General features: G+C 46.2%; 1 protein-coding gene across 5 annotated transcripts in view; it reads left to right on the top strand.

Moving 5' to 3' along the window:
* The first annotated feature begins 318 nt into the window (after positions 1–318).
* The window catches only part of NUFIP2 (nuclear FMR1 interacting protein 2), a 37,866-nt gene continuing 16,502 nt past the window's right edge, over positions 319–21,682 (top strand). The window contains exons 1-5 of one of the 5 annotated variants that reach the window (XM_082327981.1): positions 319–627; positions 3,727–5,436; positions 13,105–13,137; positions 13,753–13,807; positions 14,402–20,957. In XM_082327981.1, coding sequence (XP_082184107.1) covers positions 447–627; positions 3,727–5,436; positions 13,105–13,137; positions 13,753–13,805 — 1,977 coding nt within the window. In that variant the 5' untranslated portion in view covers positions 319–446 and the 3' untranslated portion in view covers positions 13,806–13,807; positions 14,402–20,957. Of the gene's footprint in view, positions 628–3,726; positions 5,437–13,104; positions 13,138–13,752; positions 20,958–21,682 lie in introns of those variants that run through there. The other 4 variants (XM_082327980.1, XM_082327982.1, XM_082327983.1 and 1 more) reach the window with 4 other exon arrangements.

Raw genomic sequence — 21,682 nt, 5'->3', positions numbered from 1 at the left:
GCCTGACTCGGTGGCGAGGGCAGGGGAAGGAGACGGCGTCGGCGTAGCCCCCTTTTCCGCCTCAGCCGTGTTTGTAAGGGGGGGGGGGAAAGGCCTACCCGCCCCAAGGCGGCCCCGTCTCCGGCAGCACGGCCTCAGCTGCCGCTGCCCCCGGGGAAGGGACTGCTAGGCGGGGCCCACCTGGGCTTATGCCGCGATGGCAGGGCAGGGCCGGGCCGGGCCCGCTCCCCCCGCACCGCATCGCCTCTCTGCCAGGCGGCCGGCGCTTCCTTTTCCGCCGGGCGGGCGGGGCGGGGCGGGGGGCGGTCGCGGCGGCGCGGCTCGCTGATTGCAGGGCGGGCGCTGCCAGTCCGCCGCCTCCCCCGCGCTAGCCGCGTCCCAGTGCCGGAGCCGCACGGCCCAGCAGCGAGCGCCCAGCCCGGCCCGGCCCTGCTCAGCCGCCCCCCATGGAGGAGCAGCCCCACCACCACCATCACCATCATTACTACTACTACAGTCACCACCACCACCACCCGCAGAGCGCCTACCTGCCGCCGCCCGACGGCCGAGCCCAGCCCAAGCCGCCACTCCGACACGAGCACAAGCACGGCGGCCCACAGCACCAGGAGGGGCCGAAGCGGAGAGCAGGTCGGGGCGGGCGGGCGGCGGGCCGGGGCCTGTGACCTTCGCGGGGTGGCGGCGGGGCCCTCATCCTCCGCCTCCTCCTCCTCCCCCGGCCCGGCTGGAAGCTTCTCCGCCGCGCTGGGGCCGCTTCCTGTCCGCCATGTTGGGGCCGGCGCGGCTGCGGGAGCCGCGGGGCCCGCCGGCACCGCCACCGCCCGCCGGGCACGTGGGGCCGGGCCGCGCCGCGCCGCCCGGAGGGGCGCTGTCCCCCGCCTGGGCCGCGCCAAGCCGAGCCGGGGGGGCAGTGGGGGGGCGAGGTGCTGGTTAAAAATTGATGAGCGTGAAAAAATCAATGAGTCAGATAAGGCGGAGGGGCCCGGCCCGGCCCGGCCGGCGGGAGCGGGGAGACGGCGCGGCCTGGCGGGGCCCGGCCCGGCCGGGGGCCTTCGTCCGCCTCCTTCCTGGCCGCCGTCCGTAGGCGGGGGGCGCAGGGGCTGGGGCTGGGGCTGCTCTCTCCGGGCCGGTCGGGAGAGGGGCTGTGGCGAGCCGGCGGCGTACCGGCGTGCTGGGCGGGCGGGAACGCCGCAGAGGCGGTGGCCGGGCAGCCCTGGCTACGGGGGAGGGGGGGCGGCTGCTCCCGGGTAGGGTCGGAGCCCCCGTCTCATCCTGGGGGGCTGCGCGGCTGCTGTGTCTTAAAAAAATCCCATTTGGGGGCTTTTGTGGGTTCAAAGTAAATGTGTGATTACAAGAACGGCTAGAATTCTGTGCACGTTTTTTTCCCCCCCCTTGAAATTTTTATTTATATAATCAGGCGGGAGATGGGAAGGGACCTGGCTTGCATCAGGAAGAAGGGTTGGTAGTGCCCCAGGGCCACGCAGGGTGCCCCCTTGTGCAGCCTCTGGAGTGGGGGTAGGGAGGGACCTGATCAGGCATACGCTAAAATAAGTTACTGAGCAAAAATAAGTTGAGTAGTCATTTCACTGTTTGCAGCGTGCCCGGGGTTTTAATATGCACTTACTCTGACAGCCCTCCCTCTTCAGCTATGAAACGATTTGTGAGGTTGCCAAATACTCTTCACCTGTTCATTTTGATATCCTTTTTTTTTTTCCTCCCCTAAATTTTGGTTACTGTACCTCTGTGTCAAGGCCAGAGCCAGCTGTGCCAAATGTTGATTTGGAGAAAACTCAGGCAGCTGAGTTGTGAATACTTGAAAATTGGAACTAGAAACTGCTGACACACTGACTTGCTGAAATGGATTTTGTTCTTCATTTTATTCTTTCGCTCCTCATCTGTAATGGTCTTATGACCACTCTTATTGTTTTGTTTCATTAACAAGTGGTGTCAGAAGTCTTGAGTCATACAAGGTCAGTTATAACACGTTGCTCTTGAGAAGGCTTCCTCTGCATGTTACTCTGAAATACTTAATTTTTAGTCCTTGCCCATCCTATCAGTTTTCTCTGGGATGAAGTATTTATGGTTAATATTCTTAAAAGCATATTTGAAAGTTATAGTAGAAGTTGTGGTGGTTACAGATACTTGCGTGTAGTAAAATCCTTTTTGATCCCTCTCAGCAAACTCAGTTATGGAATTTCTGTAAAGATTCCTACAAGGATTCTTGTGTTCCCAACTTGCACAGAACTTGAGCAGTTACATCTGCCAGACATCTGAGGCTCCAGGATGTTAGGATAACAGTGATTTTTAGTGTAGCAGTTAATTTCAACAACATCGGCAACAAGAAAAACATTCTTTTTCAAGCTGGACTTTTGCCTGCTCTCATTCTTGGGGGGCTCCGTGTGCCGTGCTGACTTCGCGCCACCATGGCTGCAGATGAAGCCTTAGGTCAGTCAGTTATTGTGGGAGATAAAAGGCTTTCCACCCTCGGGAAGGAGGACAGGAGAGTGGGGTGAGTCAGAGGGGGAGCAAGGATAGCGCTCTTCCCAGAGGAGCGGGTGCAGTAGGAGGGAGTCCCTCTGCTCAGTCCACAGCTGGAGTGTATTTGCTGAGTTGGCTATAGTGTGTTCTTCACGACTCTCAGTGGGGCTTCAAGGCTTCTCTTGGGGCATTGTAGCTGGGGTCCTCAAAAGCAACAGGTCTCTGGCCAGAGATTTAAAAAAAAAAAAAAAAAAAAAAGTTGAGGAAGATGAGGTGGTTCAGTCTGGGCTGTCCTGGCCTTCCACCTTCACTTGAATTGTACTCTCAAGATTCATTTCGGAACCGTAAGGCCTAGAAATGAACTTGAGAAGCAAAAAGGAAAGCTGAGTATACAGCATAATCTCAGGGTTTGATGAGTTGGAGCCCTCGGCAAGTACTGTACTGCTTGGGTCTCAAGCTAGTACTGGGTCTCCCAGGGACTCTGAAATAATTAAGTTTCTCAGTGGGCAGGAGGCCAATTGCCAGTGGTGGTGGAAGGGTGCTTGCAGGGATACATTTCTTCCCAGTTTTATCGCCTTTCCAAAGCTAAAGAACACGTGTAGGGAGGTGTTGGTTGCTATTTTGAAATGAAATGAGGAGATGCTACTTCCAACTGGACTTGCATGTGTCCTTTTGGAAAACGGCTTCCCCCCCCCTTCTTTCCCCTTTACTAGAGATGGCATTTGGGAGGAGGGTGGGAAGGAGGGCTGCTGGTGTTGCAGGTCTGGGAGCTGATGGAGATGAGAGAAGTTGGCCCTTGTTCACAGTATGGATGCTGAACTTCAACAAATCTTGTAGCAAAGGCAGTGGATCCCTCTGTCTTGAAGCATCCTGGGAATTAATTTTTTTCCTCTGTGTGACCTGGAAATAGGAGCTGATGAAATAGCTCTCCAGCTTGCCAGTGACCTTTAGTACAGTATAGTGTCCTTACATAGTATCTGCATATACTTTTGCTTTGTTTTGTTATCTATACATCACTTTGTTGTATGTGAAAGTCAGTAGCTGCTGGTACTTTCTGCTTAACCCTTCTTGCCATGGCTTCCATCAAACAAGCATGTGCTTTTGTATGTCAGAGACTAGATGTTTTCCTATTTTAAAATGTCTGCTTGAGGAAACTGGATATGTTTGGGGCTTATTACAGCTTTCTGCAATCAGAAGTTTAACATTTCACATTCTAATTCTTGCCTTTTGTTGTTTTTGGCTTTCTTCTAGGCTACGGAGAGCTAAATGGTAACGCAGGAGAAAGAGAAGTGTCATTAAAGGGCTTGTGCTCTGATGAAACCACCACCCCAGGATCCAGGGTACCCAATGGCAGCCAGCAGCTTGTAGACACTAACGTGACCCCAAAGCAGACTGTGAAGGCCAGTGCTTTGGGGAAAGCTGGAATCAAAACCAAGAACTTCATTCAGAAAAATAGCATGGACAAAAAGAATGAGAAGTCCTATGAAAATAAACTTAGAGAAAGCCAGTCCTCAGACAAGCCAGAGGGAGTGTCTATTCCAAATGGTGTGGTAACCAATAATTCTAGCTATATCACGAATGGCTATGTAGGCAAAGGAGCCGATAACGATGGTAGTGGCTCCGAGAGTGGATATACTACGCCTAAAAAACGGAAAGGCAGGCGCAACAGTGCCAAGGGTTGTGAGAACTTGAACCTAGTACAGGACAAAATAATGCAACAGGAGGTCAGTGCACCAACCTTAAAACAGGAACTTGAGAGTTTCAAGCCTGATTATAGTGAACAAAAGGGGAACCGAATTGAAAATACTAAGCCTGTTTGGAAATACGAGTCTGGGGCTGGGGGAGCAGGCCGGGGAAAGCCTGGGCTTGGGGATGTACAGCGAAAAAACTCTGATGCCAAACCTGGGATTAGCAGTAAGAAGTTCGATGACCGGCCCAAAGGGAAGCATGCATCGTCGGCTACATCTAAAGAGGACTCATGGACCTTATTTAAACCACCCCCAGTTTTTCCAGTGGACAATAGCAGTGCTAAAATTGTTCCCAAAATAAGTTATGCAAGTAAAGTTAAAGAAAACCTCAACAAAGCAGCTCAAACCCCATCCACATCATCTTTGTCATCTTTGTCATCTGCCGGGGAAACTCAGGCCCAAACATCAAGTCGACTGTCCCAAGTCCCCATGTCTGCTATGAAATCTGTTACTTCTGCTAGCTTCTCGAATGGGCCCATTCTAGCAGGGACTGATGGAAGTGTGTATTCTCCAGGGACCCAGCCGCTGCTCTCAACTGCTGCTAGTACTGTACCATCAACCTCCTCTGAGTCAGTACCCCAGGACATGAGTACAACTTCAACAGCTCTCGAACAAAAGAAATCTAGCCTTTTTATCTACCCTTCAAATATGCAAACTGTGCTTCTGGGTACAGGGCAAGTCGATTTCCCATCGCAGACGAATCAGCAGAACCTGGGAGATATCTTCCAGAATCAGTGGGGCTTGTCTTTCATAAATGAGCCCAGTGCTGGACCTGAAACTGTTGTGGGGAAATCTGCAGATAATCAGTTAATGGAAGTGACGTTTCAGGGGGAATATCCTGCCACTTTGGTTTCCCAGTGTGCTGAAATCATTCCCTCAGGAACTGAACAACCTGTGTTTCCTAAGGCTTATGAGCTGGATAAACGGACTAGCCCTCAAATTCTTACTGCTGTTCTTAAGCCTGGGACTGCTGTTGAGGGTGGTGTCTTAGCTTTGGAGTCCCATCACACAGGTGACCTACAAAAGGCAGACACCGGTAGCCAAGGTGCTTTAGTGTTTCTTTCAAAAGACTATGAAATAGAGAATCCTCTGGCCTCTCCTACGAACAATTTGCTAGCCTCCGCCAAAGAACAGAGGTACCAGAGAGGCCTAGAAAGGAAAGATAGCTGGGGTTCTTTTGACCTGAGGGCTGCTATTATATATCACACTAAAGGTAATGGCTTAAGTTGCTGCCTAAGGGCATTCTCTTCTTTTTTTTTTTTTTTTAATTATTTTTTTAAGTGCAATATTCTAACATGATCTTACAGCAATTCTGATTGTTTTGAAAATGAGCTTTTTGCTTTTCTATCTCTAATGGCAATAACGGTTTGGGAAAGTCATTCAATGGTTGTTTAATTAATGTTAAGAGGTATTTGTTTCCCCATTCCTACAGACAAGCGTAAGTGATGTTCATAGGGATAATAGCTAGTGTGTTTTACGTTTTCATTCCTATGGAACAAGCAGGTTCCTCCTAAGCTTCTTGGCATTGGAAGGACTTAAATGTGTAGGTTCACCTGCTCTGTTCCAGCTCTGCCAGGTGATGTTCTGTCACTGAAAAGGCTTCATAGTCCATGCGCACACCTCTGCCTTCAAAGTGTTGCAGCTTTTCCCCTGGGCAGATCAGGCCATGAAATCATGGCTTTGAAGGAAGAAAAGAAATATTCCTACAGCTTTTCATGGTGTGCTTGTTTTATTTTTTTAAGCAAAACCCCCCCACACACACTTTTCCTCTGCCCTTCTTGAGTATTGTGGCGACAGCAAGACAGATCTTTGCTTATCAACTCTTCTGTAAGCTGCAGATTGAATTCTCTCATTGTCTTTGTAGGCCAAATCTTTCAGATGATTTTATTGCTTTCATGGAGTCCTTTGTAGTCCAGCTCCTTTTTTTCCTGTTTTTTTTCGAGACTGAAATGACTCAAACACAATACAGATGCTTTAAAATGGGAACGAAGAGAGGGAAGCCTGTGGGACGGCTTGCTTTCTGCTTGAGCCTCAGCCCCAGAAGCTCTGAGGTCTGGTGGCAGTTCTTGGCTTTTGGTCCTGGCTCAGTGTTAGCGGTAGCCCAGCTGTGTGTTCCCTTTTGCCACGGTGTTACTTACGTATCCCTGATGAACACCAGGGCATTTGGTTTTTATTTGCCCCTCCCCCCCCTCCCCCCGCATCCCCCCACCTGTTTTAAACTCTAGTATTCTTGAGAACAGCGTTCATCAATTGATTTTATCTGGGTCTTCGTCCTCTACCCACTGCTCAATCTATTCCAGTATCAAAGCAAGCTTTCTGTTCTCATTTCTTGTGTCTGCCTGCAGCCTAAATCCCAGTTTCTCATCAGAAATTGGGGGTACCGGAAACCATAGCATGGTGTAGAAGGGAAGTCCTAGGCAATCATCCTCTTAACAGTTCACAAATTTTTCTAACACTTAAAGTTTGTCTCTTTTGTGGTTTTGATCAGCCTGAACTTTCTTGTAGAAAAGCAACTTTGTACAGCTGTAGCAAGACTCATCAGCTCTCCCTTTCTCACTAGCTGTGTGAAAGACCCCAGTAAAAAAATAGTAACAACAGGAAAATAAAGAACACTCCCTTCCCATGTCCTCTTAAGGAGGTGTTAACTTCAAAGTCTGGCTGCGTTTAGTTCTTCTAAACAGAGGAGTTAATTACATTCAATGGCAAGAATGGGCACCTAAAGCACTCTTTAAAATACTGTTTTCCCCGCTCTTTCCATGCTTCTGCATGTGAATGCTTTTGCTTTGTGCATCCAGAGCAAGCACCCTTGTGGTGCCCTGGGGAAACGGGTTCCTGCCCCACCACTCCTCTGTGCCAGTTTATTTTTCAAGCTGTGTTTGTGCCAACCTCAGGGTGTTTCTTAGGGGTGAAAGATGATGGATGTTTCTAATCAATGTTGTCATTAATGCAGTGATAGGGGTGCTCCAAACAGCTTGAGCATGTCTTTCTCCTATTTAGTCTTCAGGTGTTATTGCTAGTTTACAAAGCAGGAGATCAGTACAGGTCTTAGTACATCTTCTGTGACAATGTTGGGTGTTGCGTGTGTGTTCAAGTCCGTTGGGGTGAGTTGGGTTAAGGGGTATTGGGAGGAACGGCACCTTCCTCTGCCCCATGGAGGTGGAAAACACTCCCCTCTTCATGGCTGTGATTCTGCAGCCAGAGCCCAGTGGGTGAGCTCTTGTGGCACAGCATGCTGCGAAATGTCTAGAAAACAGCTGCGAGGGTGTGTGCAGGACAGCAGTGTAGTGGTTAATTCCCACACCATTCTCTCAGTTTATCTTGGGCTGTTTTCCTGAGGTCCTACTTCTAGCCAGCCAGTTCCTCTGCAATGAGAAAGAAATTATTTCACTCATTTTTTACCAGCTGCCTTCCCCTCCTTCTTGTTCGGGAGAGCATGCAGGTTTGCCTGGGCTAGTGTTAGGGTATTCCGAGCAGCTGGATCCTCAGATTGTTTGGTTTTGGTTTCAAGAGACGGGTGAACTTCTCCCTCTTCAGATTGATCTGTTTACTTTTGAGCAAAGTCTCGATAGTTTGATCTTCAAATCTGTCCTGCCTCTGGGGTTATGGACACAAAGAGAAACGATTACGGGGCAAGGACAGGGGTGAGCGTGGAGCACTGGTGGGGTCCCTACCCTGAGCTCATCCATGTGTGGTAGTTCAGTGCAAGCTATCCGTGGTGCAAGGATGAAGCTCTGGGTGTTGCAGTGAGGAATGGACTCTAGCATGAGCAGTTGCGGTGCTTCGACCTGTCTGTTGCAAGCTTGCACCCTTGTTTGCACTGTTCGTGTCTGTAACTGTGATCAGGTTATGCGGATCCTCATCTTGGACTGTAAATAGGCTATGGGAAAGCCTCCAGCTTACTCAGTAGCTTTGTTCCAGCAAACCAGGCTTTCCTGTGCACGGTTTGCCCGGTGGCTGCAATGGGCATTATAGATTGTAATTGCTTCACAGCTTCCCTGGGAGAGGATGGATGGAGGAAGTAACACACAGGGTGGGCCGGCTCTGGTACAGTAATTCTGTTTAAACCACCGCAGCATCTTGCATCCTGGCAAGGCTGTGCTGGGGTGTAAGGCTGGGTGGCTGCAGAGTGGAGTGACGTCCTGGTGGAGGAAGCTGTGCTCATTTGCCTATGCCTAGATTGCTTTTTCCCCAGAAGTCAGGGCATTGAGAACATGCTGGCAAGGCTGATGATGCGTCCTCCTGTTCTTCTCTTGGATGCTTTTTGTGCTGATTTCCTCTGTGCCCCTGCCCTGTCCCTTGCTTTTTTTTTTTTGCCTTTTTTTTTCTTTTTTTTTTTTTTTTTTTTTCCTTTTTAAAGGGCAGAAAGACTCCCTTGATCATCTGATCTGCTTGACTGTAAAACACGATCCTTCAGCGTGGCTGCCTTCATTGACGGCGCGTGCCGTTCAGTGTTTGTGACGGTGCCTTGAAACACTTGCGGGTGACATACCTGATTTAGCAAGGTAGATCTGATTTAGTTGAGCAGTGGTAGGCCTACTGTTTATGTGATTGGAGATAGGGACGATAGCTTAGTATGGGAGACTGAAAGCACCAGGAAGGAGTGATGCTCTCCCTTAGGGACATTGTCCCTATCTAGCTTAGAACTGAACCTCTGCCTTGGTGTCACATTGCCAAAATCCTAATCTTTTTGAGGTAAAACTAGTCCTCGCAGACTTTTTGGTCCTTCAAAAGAGGAGGCTGGGGTTATCTCAGTTTTACTTCTGTTAAAATCAGTAACTTATTGCTTTAGTCCTCCTCCTTTTGTCGTGTTTGGGCAGTTGCAGTGTTCCAGGCCAGGCTGGCTGTCACTAACGCTGGGCTCTATATGGCAAACTTTGTGGTGGGAAGCTTAGTAGTTTGCTTGTCCTTAGCTAAAAAGCAAATTATCAAGGTTTCCAGTTCAGCTGCACAGTAGCAAAGACTGCACAGGTGGAAGAGAGAAAACTGCAGTGTTTCCCTCTTCTGTCTTGCCCCTAAGTTTCTGCCTGTGCTGCTGCTTTGTTCCTTCTCGTCATCTTGGTTGCACCAGCATCTCTGCTCACATGAAGAAGCAGAAGAGCAGCATGGAAAACGGAGCAAGGCAGCATGGACCAGCCAGGAGTGGCGTTTGCTGTAATGGTGAACTGGGTCAGAAGAAATAGCAGAGCTGTGAATTCAGCAATTTTTATCCTTTACATCGAGGGGGGGGGGAAGCCTTGGTTTCCCATCCCCCTTGGTGGGAAGGGGTTAGATTCAGTCTGTTGCTTATGGTCTTGTGGGGTAAAAGCTAATTTAATTCTTCTTTGAGGGTCTGCTTTTTCCACTTGTCAGGCTGAGTACAGTGTATTCAGTACAGCAATGAGTCTCCGCAGCATTGAATTTTTAGTCTTTGCTTTGTTTCCGGGGCAATCCCCTAACTTAATCGTTTCATCCTGCAGATAGAAACAGAAAAATCAGAAGAGGATAGTCCCTCTTTGTTATTTGTTTTAGCACTTCATTTTAGGGACAATTGTCAGTTTATATGTTAGATTTATAAGAACAAAGAACTAGTACTGTAGCATTGTGCAGACACTTCTATTTGCAGGGGCAGCCTCTCTAGCAAGGAAAATATGTGTAAAACTGCCTGTCTTAGCAAGTTATCACAGAAAGACTTTTTTCCCCTCCAACGTTATGTACCAGTACTGCTATAAAGTTTATTGACCTAGGAGGAATCTCAGTGTAATTCACCAGAGTGTGCCTTAGTCTGTTCCTAACATCAACGTCTTCCTCCACCAACCCTTTGTTTCAGTGATAGTCCCCAGAAAATGTGGTTCCTCTCCTTGGAGCTCGTTAGGTGGATGTGGCTGGGGCTGTCAGCAGTTCCTCAGCAAACCATGATCCAGAGAGCTGTGGAGAGGCCAGCTAATTGTAAAAAAAAATCCTGGAAAACATGAGGTTGGAAGGGGCATGGGAGCTGACCTAGTTCTGCCCCTGGCTTGGAGCAGGACTGGCTTTGACTCTGGGTTGTGCAAGGGTTTGTTGATGGCATTTTCTCCAGCTGAGAAGGAAGCGTGCCATTTCCCTGGCCGCCTGTCCTGTTTTGAGAATGGTGGCCCCTGCCTGTTGGTCAGATCTTGACCACCTTCTGCTTTGGAAAGCGGCAGTACTAAGTTTTGGGTCAGTATCTGAGAGAGGGGGACTTGGATGCATGGTGAGGATACCCCTTTTTCCACGCAGGGTTGAGTGAACTTGCCCTGGAAGCTTTATCCAGGGAAAGTGGGCTCAAGAAAAGAGCTCCTTGAGCCCAAGGAAGGAGGGCTGAAAGCAGGCTTGGGACCTCTTACATGGCCAGCTTGTGGGGGCTGCCTTTTCTTCCACTCTGCATCCCTGTGCTTACTGCGCTGGTTAGCTGGAGCCAGGCGTTGTGCAGCGGTGGCTCTGCTGAGCTGCCTGTCCACCAAGTTGGTCACTGAAGTCTGTCCAACCACTATTACAGTGGTCACGGCACTTGTCACAGCACCTTGCGATGGTCGTAGGTGACCACAGCCTGTAACCAGAACTGGGAGGAAAACTCACTCTAATGTATTACCAAGTAAAGCAGAATAAATCATAAAATTCCATCTTAAGATTGAAGGAAAACCTTTTTGTTTTCCTCATTTTGTGTTGCAGCTAGCCCAAGACGCCCCCCCCCCCCCCCCCCCCCCCAAAGCTGTTTCAGTTGGTAAATGTGCTTAACCCATGCTATCCGGTATATGTGTGCTGCTGGCCAGGTGGAGGGGAGGACCTTGCTCTTGCTCTTCTGATGGCAGATGATATTCAGTAACAGTTGGTATTGCATCCAGTTTGCTGATGGTCTTTGGTTTTGTAGCTTTGTCAGGCTACATCTGCCAGCCAATGTATTCAGGTGTTTGGGATTTATAGGACACTTTACACCACCCTCTCTCCTACCTGTCCTTCTGAAGGAGGAGAAGGAAGATTGAAGTCTGAAAAGGGTGAAGTGTTTGGGTGTTGGTTTGCTAGGTTTTTTTAAAAAAGAATTTTGACAACTTAGAAGTTTTTTGGTGTGTTTTTGATAGTATCTCACTGTCTATTTTATTGTCACACACATCTTAATACAAGCAGTTCACATTCTCGTGGTGTTCAGTGAAGTTAGGCCAAATGGAAGTGCAAAAGAAAACATAGTCTTTTGCATGGAGATACAGTAGCGGGCAGCGCTTCGCTCTCTGCCTTGTATTTGGTGCTCAAACATTGCTCCAATGTGGAGGAGCCAACAACTTCAGGGTAGTTTTCTGTCCCCTGCCTTTGGGGAAAGCTGTTAAAATAGATGATGTTCTTTAGCCATTAGGAAATTATGCATCTAACTTCACTGAATGGAAAACTAGCTCTGCTGGAGGTAATTTTAGTAGCTGGTTCATTTTATTTCTGGGTAATCTGCATTGGGCGGATGAGGGAGGTAGTACCTTGCTAGGTTGCTTATATCCCTGGGGTGTTAGAGGCTGGTTACTATTCCCAAAGCACTTAGGGTTCCCCCAATGAAAGTGCAACGTATTGCTGCTGTTATTGTGACAGAAAAATAACAGACCTTGTAAAATTTTGTCAGAGCCTTCCTTACAAAAGACTTAATTGTGCAGAAGGGGCTGGCAATATTTATTTGCATGCAATTTCCTGCCCCAGGGAGCTTGAGATTGTAGCGGGCAAAGGACAGATGAAGGGTTGGAGAAGGGACACAAACACGCAAGCGATTCATCAAGGTGACACTTGGCACACATCGTGCTGAGGCCACGAGTTTTGTAGGGTTTTTTCTTCTTTCCCATGCCGGTTAGTTTACTTATTGCGTTGTTTTGTGCTTTACTGCACATGGCATGTAGCTTAATAATCCATTGCTGTTCTTCATTCCTAGCCCCTACCAAGGTCCTGTCACCTTCCTTTCTGGCAGAAGGGGGACTTGAAAGATTGTTCTTGCAGGTTGTTTTCCTACTAAATGCTCCTTTTGTATAATTTTGTTTCTTAAACTTGGGCGCAGCGTGCAGTTAGTGTCTTTATAAATATTCTAGCTCACAAAATTACAACTTGATAGTGGCTAAATGTAGTTATTTTGAATAGGTCTCTAAAGATGTGACTTAATTTTGGGGATATTTTAAAGGGAAGAGCCTTCTGTTTCTTAATGTGAATGAAGAGAGCATTAAACTTTGCTGTTATTTCTTAGGTAAACAAAAGCATGTGCTCTTTCAGTGAGAATTGAGGAGGGTTTGTTTGTCTTTAGCCCACAAGTGTGTTGTAGAGGTAAATTGGGGAAAGAGCTGCAAGCCAAGCAGGCAGCTGGGTGTCTGGAGCATTGCACCTTGTTCTCGGATGATATGTTGGCAGCAGTTTTGCAGTGATGTTAGCAGAGTAATCTTTGCATAGTGTGCTTCAGCAGATGCATGCCGTGAACCATGAGAAACTCGCTTTGTCCAGCGGTTCTGATTTCACACATGTTAAGCATCAACTTGTAAAAATCATCTCTCCGGGCTACCTGTTGAGGCTGTAATGTGTGAAGCAGCATTGGATTCAGAGTAGTAAAGCCCAAAGTTATATTGTGATTTGTAGGAGCAGAGAATGGCGATGACATTTGTGATGCTCAGTTTGGCCATCTGACCCTTAAGACCATGTTACATCCATCTCTGTCTTTTATCGCTGGATCATTCACGTCAAATTCATACAGTCCTGTGGGCTGGGCTGGTGATGTGCTGCTGGGCTGGATCGGGTTGGCTTTGTGTGAAAGCCTCAGCGCAACTGCAGTGGTGTCATGCCACATTCAGAAAATTAACGCATGTTTGGAGTTGTCTTTAACAGCCGCATAAATCTGCATAATAACAATGGTCTTCTTGTTTTGCCTCCACAGAAATGGAATTGGTTTGGAATTTGCAGAAGCAAGGTAAGGATATCGAAAAGAATAAGTAAGTCCTGTTCTATCTGTCGGGATGGGTGTTGAGAGTGGGTTGTCTTGGTGTCCAGAGATGCCCAAGTTTGGTTCTTCAGTGCTTGCTGTTTGTAGTCTATCTGTGTGTTGGATCATTAAAAGTTGGGACAGTAAGCTTTACCATAATGGTGGGGTGTTCAGAGAGCAGCAGTCTCTAAAAAAGAAATAAAACCAGTGTCAAATTAGATTTAATGAGCCTTGCCTATGTGTATACAATAATTGCTTTCTATTTCTGGTGTTGGGTGCCACACCCAAGAATAAGTTTTAAATTCTGGTATATCCCCACCCTTCATCTGTGAAGGTGTTCTGTGTTAGCTTGTGGGAAGAGCAGTAAGTGGAGACACATGTGCTTCTTGCAGTGTTGCTGCCCAGGGGTGTAACATGGGGAGCAAGCACCGCTCTGTTAGGTCAGCCAGGGCCCCTGAATGTATTTGCAGGAAGTGGTGTTGCTGGGGGACCTAAGGACAGCTTTGTTAACGGCTGAGTACCTTGCAGATCCCTTGTGAATGTTTTCAGCCATGGGTCCTGAAAGTAGCTTGTTGAAAACTTAGGATTTTGCTTGTTTTCCAGATCCCAAAAGGATAATCACTTACGATGAAGCCATGGATCGCCTGGATCAATGAAGGTAGCAAGAAAAGACTGCCTGTTATAACCTTTCTGCAGCATTTGTGCTGTTCATGGGGGACAAAAGGCTTTTATGCTCCTTCTAAATCTTCAGTGCAGCAGAGGAACCATAACTAGAATCACAGGATAATATATACAAATATATATATAGTTATTTAAAAATGGCAACTGAAAGTAATTAGACTTCTTAAGGAATCTGAAAATTTATTTCAACGAGACTACACACGTGATTATTTAATCTCCGGTACTGAATAGATTTTTTTGTTTGTTTTTTTTTGTTTTGTTTTTGTTTAAAGAGTGAATGCAAGTGATTAACGAATACAGACTCAATTTACAAGCCCGGTTCTAAAGTTTCTGCTGTCGTCTACATGGGCAACAGCAACCCACTGGAGAGGCATTTCCACTTGACAAGGTTTCTGTTTCTTGTTCTGTGGCTGTAGTGACACACTAATCACAGGGAAATCAGGATGATTCACCATTCTTCATCTCCCCTTTCCCTTCCACCTCCCCTATTTGTTTTTTTTTCTGTTTCGTTTTCCACTGAATGCTGGAGAAACACCTTGAAGTTTGCAGAGTTTCTTTTTTTTTTTTCCAGAGAATTATAATCCGCATGTTTTGCCAGGAGTAAAGCAGCCAATCCTATGCTGGGGATATTGTCTTAAAGCATCATTCTTCTGGGGGAAAGATGGTAATACTGCAGTTCTAGGATGCATGGTGAAGTCACACAATTGACCTGGCTCCGATTATACGGTGGACTATTGCAACTGAAAAGTTCTTTCATTTTAAAAGACAACATACAAAAATAAGCAATCTGTATAGGCATTTAATGGGGGGGACGACAACAACAACAACAACAAAAACCACTGTTCCCATAGTTTAATGCCATTGCATTACTAGGAGAAAAACAAAAAAAGTATCTTCTGCTTTCAACTGTAGGTGCTTCATATTTGCTCTGTCTCCTAACACTAAATGTGCTGGATTTTTTTCCCATGTTCACTGGAAAACTGAAGAGGAATTGAGTTCTGCTAACTTTCACCTTTCTTGAATTATTTTTTTTCCTCTTAAAAAAAAAAATCAAAAGAAAAAAAAAAGGAAAAAAAGGAGAGAAAAAAAAAAAATGGGAATTTGAATCCTTTTGCATTTGTCCATAGAACGCCAATGGCTGGGCTTCCCGCACCTGCCTGTTGGAAATGCTCTTTTATATTTTAATGCAGTCTGTGTATTTCTGGGCTCTGCTTCTAATTATCTCTTAATAAAAATATATTTTATTACAAAAATGGAGGACTTAGGAATGAAAATAATAATTTAAAAATTTAAAAAAAAAAAAAGCAAACAAGGAAAGGAAAGATTGCTAGCAGCGGTAGAGAAGGCTGAGCAGACTGCCAGCTCTAGCTGTGTAACCCGCTCCGTCCCATTGCAGCTTGTGTAGCGTGTCCAAATCATCTTGGGGTTGGGTAGTTTTTTTCTGGGTTTTTTAAAAGGTGGAAAGGTCACAGGGTCCAGTGCAAGAGCAAGCAGTGAATGAAGCAAAAATGGGTTTTCCGACCTGCCCAAGCTCCACGTGTACCTAGTGCTCATCGTGGGTGTTTGTGGCTGAATACTGGCTAATACATGTCTCGGCATCAAGGTCAGCAGCAGTTGGTGTCTCCTAAAATTAGGCTGGACCCTATGGGGCATTACAGGAAGCAGATAAGCCCAAAACTTTTGCCTACCCCTTGTGCTTAGATTTATCCACTTTTTTCTTTTTTTTTTTTTTTTTTTTGTTAACTAGAAGTATGTAGCATGCATTTTTAATTGTTTTTATTCTTTTAATAAGATTGTTCCTGAATGAGATGCTTATGTTCATGGTGGGACAATGAAACTTAATTCTGTACCTTTTGTAAGATTGCTAGCTTTCTGCCACGCTTAGTCTTAAAAGTTTGACTATGGATTGCCTACTCCATTTTATGTATAAAATACTATATAGTATAACACTGTAGTGTAATACTATATAGTAATCATGCATTGTATCAGTCCAGGTTCAGAAATGTGTGGTTGGCCAGTCGCAAATAGCTCTGTTTCACCTATAAACTGTACCACCTTTACAGGTGTGTGTATCTTTCAGATGTATAACATGTTTACAGATGTGGCCGATATCTAGTCCTCTGATGTTCCTATTTTTAATTCTGTTGAGTCTCCCAACTGCTTGCCAAAAGTCGGAATTGCCTCTGGCTCCACTGCGGAAGAGCTGGGGCGTGCCTGAGCTTTAAAGTGTTGAACAAACTGGACAGTGGGACTGGGAAGATTAAGGTGGAAGAAATGTTGTTTTGTTTTGGGTTTTTATTATTATTATTTTCAAAAAGTTGAAGGCTAATAGCAAAGTTTCCAGTTTGTTTTACCGGCTTTAAGGCTCTGCTGTGTATTTATTTGCCTTGTGTAGTCACTTGTCGCCTTAAGGTCTGGTTTCCATTTAAAAAAAAAAAAAAAAAAAAAAGAGAGAGGGGGAAAAAAAGACAAAACCAAACCCTGTTTTGCTTACCTGGGGTCTGCGCTGTCCTGGTACCCCCGCCCCCAGATCCGCTCTCGGGGCTGGCGCAATGCGGAAGCTGAACAGCAATAACCCATGCTGAATCTCACCCTGCGCGTGTTTAGAAAGATCTGAGTCTTGCTGAACATTTGAGGATGCTCGTCTTGGCCTAGTCCAGTCTGTCTTCTAAATAGCAAAAGAAGTGCTGAAAGAAACACGGTTCAAGCGATGGGTTGGGTTGTTTTTTCCCCAGTGTTCGTCCCTACTGCTTTTCCTCGCTGCGCGTGGCCCCTTGCCGGTGGTACCCATCCAGAAACACCCTCTGCAGCTTCTCTGCTGTATTTCTGACCATCCTCTCTTCAAATGTCTATTTGTCTGTCTCCATGAGCTCCACAATGCGTGCTCAGCGCTAAGCAGTTAGGAAATCCTCTCTCTAAGCTCCTGTAGTTCTGGCTTGCCAGTGCAGGCTGTGTTTCTGGGATAGACTATTGCCTAGAGCCAGGCAGGACCATGGAAGAAACTTCCTTGTGCCATTGTGTAACTTGCCCTGTCGCTGTCTGCTGTCCTCCCGAAGTCCTCACACAATTCTTTACTGAGCACTTATTAAAAATATCTTAAGATTTAATCTGTTTTCTGATTATTTTTGTGTAAACTTATAAAAAAAATTAAATTGAGCTGTGACTAATTTAGCACATTTAAATAATGCTAAGGTGTTACTGATAAGTCTTACGTTTGGGGTTTTTTGTTTTGTTTTGTTTGACTCAGAGTATTAGTACTGTAGCATAAACCAAATACAGCCCAGGAGGGGGTGCAGCAGCCTTCTCTCCTGGGTCTGCACTCAAGGGTGACTGTGCGTGCCGGCGTGCGGGGGGACGAGGAGTTGATGGTGTGTGTGCAAGCGTCTTACTTAAGGAGAGTGAGCGTGTATTTATTTGTGCCATTGTTTTCATTATGTGGAGTAAAGTTTTAAAACAAAAACCCTTAAATAAACCCTTAAATATGTGTAGTATTGGAAAGTGGCACTAAGGGTGAAATCATGACCTATTTTTTTTATCAGCTATGAAGATACTTATTCAGGTTAAGGCTTCTCTCCCATTTCTGATCCCATTGTGGGTCTGATGAGTCCCTTCTCTCCGGTCCCCTTGCCAGGCTTTCTGTTTATTGGAATAACAATTCCTGCACAGGCAGGGGCTGTCGCTCCTCTGGTCTTTCCCCACTGCTCCTGCTCTGCCAGCAGGTCCTGTTGGGTGTCTTGTACAGGGTCTTGTGCAACACAGGCTGGAGTGCATACCGCCAGCCAGATCCAGCACCGGATCTGCTTTCTCTTTGGTGGATCAGGGAGTGTTTCCTCCACTCCGAGACGATTTAAAAGCTGCTCCATGCTCCCATCTCCAGTGACAGTGGTTTGGGGACATTCAGCCTCTCTGCTCCCTCCCACTCCATCCGTCCAGTGGATTGGCAATGTGATGGCTTTCAAGGTTTGGTTGGAGTTTGGTTTTGGTTTAAACCTACCTTGGTTGTCTGTGAAACCTGTTTTCATCGTTAGAAGTATGTCTCTCTCACAATGGGGGTAGCTGCAGGGCATGGTTTCTGTCGCTAACCCACTTCAAACCATTGCCCTTTCTGAACTGTACATCTCGCTGTTTGCCTTTTGTAGCTGCTGTGAACTTCTTTGAAATGTGGAAAAAAATCCCAATTCTCATTAGATTGTGAGTATGCCAGCTATTCGGTGGCTGGGAGCGGGTGACAGGGTGAACCAGCTAGCTAAATCGAAAGGAAAATCGCTCCCTGCTAGGAAAGGGGGGGGGGGGGGGGGGCGGAGAAAAAGAGAGAGAGAGGTGTACTCTGGGTTGCACGTGTAATTAGTGCTTTTCACCTTCAAGAGAGTGTTACTGTAGCACAATAGCATCTTTTCCAGAAGTTGCTGGTGGGTGACCTCAGGGACAACTGGGAGCAATGGCATTCACAGACGTGTTTCAGAACTGCTGGTAGTTTTATTGTGTGTTCAGTTTTTGCTCTTGATTCAGCATTTTCAGTAAATTTCTATGGTGTCCAAAGCTTTTAGGAGTCTTGTCCCTAGAAGATTTTCCTGTACATCCATCCGTAGTGATTTGTTTTCCTTACAGAGGCTGTTTACAAGGGAGATGGTCAAGGTCGGGGGGGAGAGAACAAGGCTACACCTAATTTAAAGCTGCTACGCATTTTCACACCAGTGTGTAAGGCAGGAAGAGGGCTGGGGCTGGAAGAGCTCTAGCATGGTGGAGTAGCTGAAGAAGCCAGAGTAATTCTAGCTTTGGCCACCGTGAGAGCATTTTTTCCAGGCGAAAAAACCCTAGCGCAAGCAGGTGAGAAGCAGGAACCTGGGCTGGTGTGAAGGAGTAGAAGATCTCTGTCTGCGCTGCCGGATGCGCTGCCTTCCAGAGATTACAGAGCTTTAGACATTTGCACAATATATGTTCCACCACAGGATAAGGCTGGCTTCCTTGTATCCTGCTCGAGATCCTCAAAAGTGGCATCACTCAGCAGTGCGACGCCGAAGCAGCGGACGTCTGGGGAGGTACAAGGGGGCTCTGAGGTCGCCTTGTGCTTGGAGCATGAGACCCTCGGAGGCCTGCTGCTGGGGGTGTCAGGCTGCTCTCTGTCCTGGGACAGGAGCAAAAGTCATACCTGTGCTTTCACCAGGGGATGCTGAGCTATATTTATCTTGACTGTTAATCAGAAAGCTTCGTATAACGTGTCCAGAGCTCTAAAGCCATTTTGTAAGATAGCAGTATCCCTTTTCTACAGCCTTATTAATGAGTAGAGTATCTTTAAAAAGAAAAAAAAATAGTTCATTTCTTTCTGTGGTATGAAACTTGTGTACTGCGAACACATGAATGTTTAGCAAAACCACAACTTCTTACAGTTTTCTTAAAAAACAAACAAACAAAAAAAAACCAACAACAACAACAACAAAACTATCTGCTTTCCATACAGTCTTTCCTCAGGTGCTAAATAAGGGTTCCAAAAACGGATACTGCTTTAGGAGTTTCTGCTTTATTCTTAAAATACATATTTTTTTGCTTAGGTGTTGTAAAGATATTTTAACAAGAATGTTTTTTTAATGTAAATAAGATTGTGTCTTTAATTTTTGTTTTATCTCCTTTTTGTCTATATTGAATAATTTTCATTTTATCCTTTTGAGAAGGACCCTCTTATGACCTTCCTTGAAGACATTTCATTAAGTGTTGCTGCATTTAAGAATGAATCTACAACTGTTCATTGTCTTGGATTAATGCTGCTGCTGCTATAAGTAACCCTGAAAATCAAGAATGTGTGATGCACTTTTTTTTTTTTTTTACACGACCATATAGTTCCTCTGCGGATAGTTGAACCCTCCTGTAACACAGCCACTAACTCTGTGGGTAGCATAGGACCTAGGGGAACTGGGGTGTAGGAGAGGGGTGTACCTGATTTTGGTGCTGACCTACGGGAATTTCTATGCAAACGCAAGCAAAGGAGAACTCTTAACTTGAGAGTGCACTGTGCTATTTTGGTTTTTTCTCTCCTTCCTTTTCTCAAGCTGCTATTGGAAGGGTAGTGCAAATCCCTGAGGTTTTCAACTTCTTCAATGGCTGGCAGCGCAGGAAAGATGCCTGAGTAACTTGTAAGGTAGAAAAATCTCAATCAACTCTTGTCTCTGGTTTTAATATTTTTGTTTTCTATTTGAATCTGTCTATGGAAGGAAATTGCTCATCTCTGCAAAAATATCTTTTTAGTGCTTTATCTTAATGTGAAGTTAACCAGCAGTATTAACGATTGCATGGCCTCCTTCCTGTCTGTATCCCTGGTGTTGGGGAGTTGTAGGCTGCCTTCGGGTGCTGGGGAGCGGTCGGTGCCTGGAGTCAGATGTTTTCTGAGAAAGAAAGCAATGCCAGGCCATCTACCTAGCTGAAACCTGACGGCTGAGGCGTGAAAGCCCATGGCTTAGGGGGTAGTGGAGGGAGGTCTCACCGCATCAAAGTGCTGCCGCAGGGCACGGGCAGGTCCAGAACCTCTTGTCTTTGTGGGTCACACCTGGACCACCATGGAGGGATGTGTACCGTGAAGGAGGCGTTTACTGGAGGGAAAAAAAGGAATTTACTTGACTATTTATAGAAGATCCTTTAGAAAAATAAAGTACCTCTGTAGAGTGAGGGAAGAGTAAGGAAGGTCTAAAGTCATGTAGGAAAAACGCTTGGGGATTACAACTGCCTGGAAAATAGTATATAAATGCCATAGGCCAGAACTCTGCCTCTTTAATTAGTTTATTCAGCATCTATTTTTTTTTTTTTTAGCCAGCATTTGCTTTTTTACACACATGCGTATGTGTGTGTGTACATCTGACTAAATGTGCCTTGCGTGTGTGCTTAGTCTTGCTGAAGAGAGTTTGTAGTGGTGTGTGAGCTGCTGGGACATGGCGTGGGACAGCCAGGCTCCTGGCTGGCAGCACGATGATGGTGCCCCATCTACAGTTGAGGGTTTGTTACTGTCCCAGTGACCCATCAGATGAAAATGAGACTTGCACTCGAGCCTGTGTAGTGGCTGTCTTACAGTTTGGGGACGACGTCCTGTGGGATGGCACCTTTCCTTTCCTAACACGAGCTGTTTTCTGTGACGGGGGGGGGGGGGGGGGGGCGGGGGGCGGAGAAGCTGCTTTGCTGTTCTCCTGTGGACAAAAATAAGCATTGCAATGCTTTGCCTGCAAAGTGAAAACAAGTGAAGGTCTGGAACTGGCTTTGCTCTGGAGTTAGGGCGCTCTGTGGCATTGGGGACCCCATTACCCGGGGGATTTATTCCCTTCCAGGTTGTGATTCTTGTTACTGTGGGTTTTTTCTTTTTTTTTTTTTTTTTTTTTTGTTGTAAAGGAGAAGTAAACATGCCTTGCTTAAACTTAGTGAAATAGAAATGTTTATGTTTGCAGTCAGTGACTCAGAATATGAAGCTGTGCAATTCTTGTTTCTTCATCTCTCTCCCGACTCACTCGCCCAATGTGTGATTTCTGTCCGAGTCTCTCTGTGCTTCTGCCACTGTAAATGTGAAAGCTTGCTTGCATTATTTTTTAGAAATGCGTTTTGCACACTCGGGTTTCGCTGAAGCTCCGTGAAAAGGTTAGTTTGAAGCAGATGAATAAAGCTATGCACATGTTTTGAAAGTTTAATTTGTGTCTCGTTACCAGAAGTGACTTATCTGCCCTCCTTTGCATTCCTGTGCTGTCATTGCCTGCATTATCTTCACCATCTTGGAGGGTATGATGTAAGGTGACAGTTCTTTGCTGACAGCTGTAGCAGAAAACTGGCGCTGCTTGATTTTTTTTTTTTAGTAGCCTGTCTCTCTCCTTTGCTTTCTCTA

This window comes from Platalea leucorodia (genome assembly GCF_965183815.1).
Source record: "Platalea leucorodia genome assembly, chromosome: 16".
NCBI classification, from domain to species: Eukaryota; Metazoa; Chordata; class Aves; order Pelecaniformes; family Threskiornithidae; genus Platalea; species Platalea leucorodia.
The sequence above is the reverse complement of the archived record's forward strand: the minus strand, read 5'-3'. Positions and strand labels throughout refer to the sequence as shown.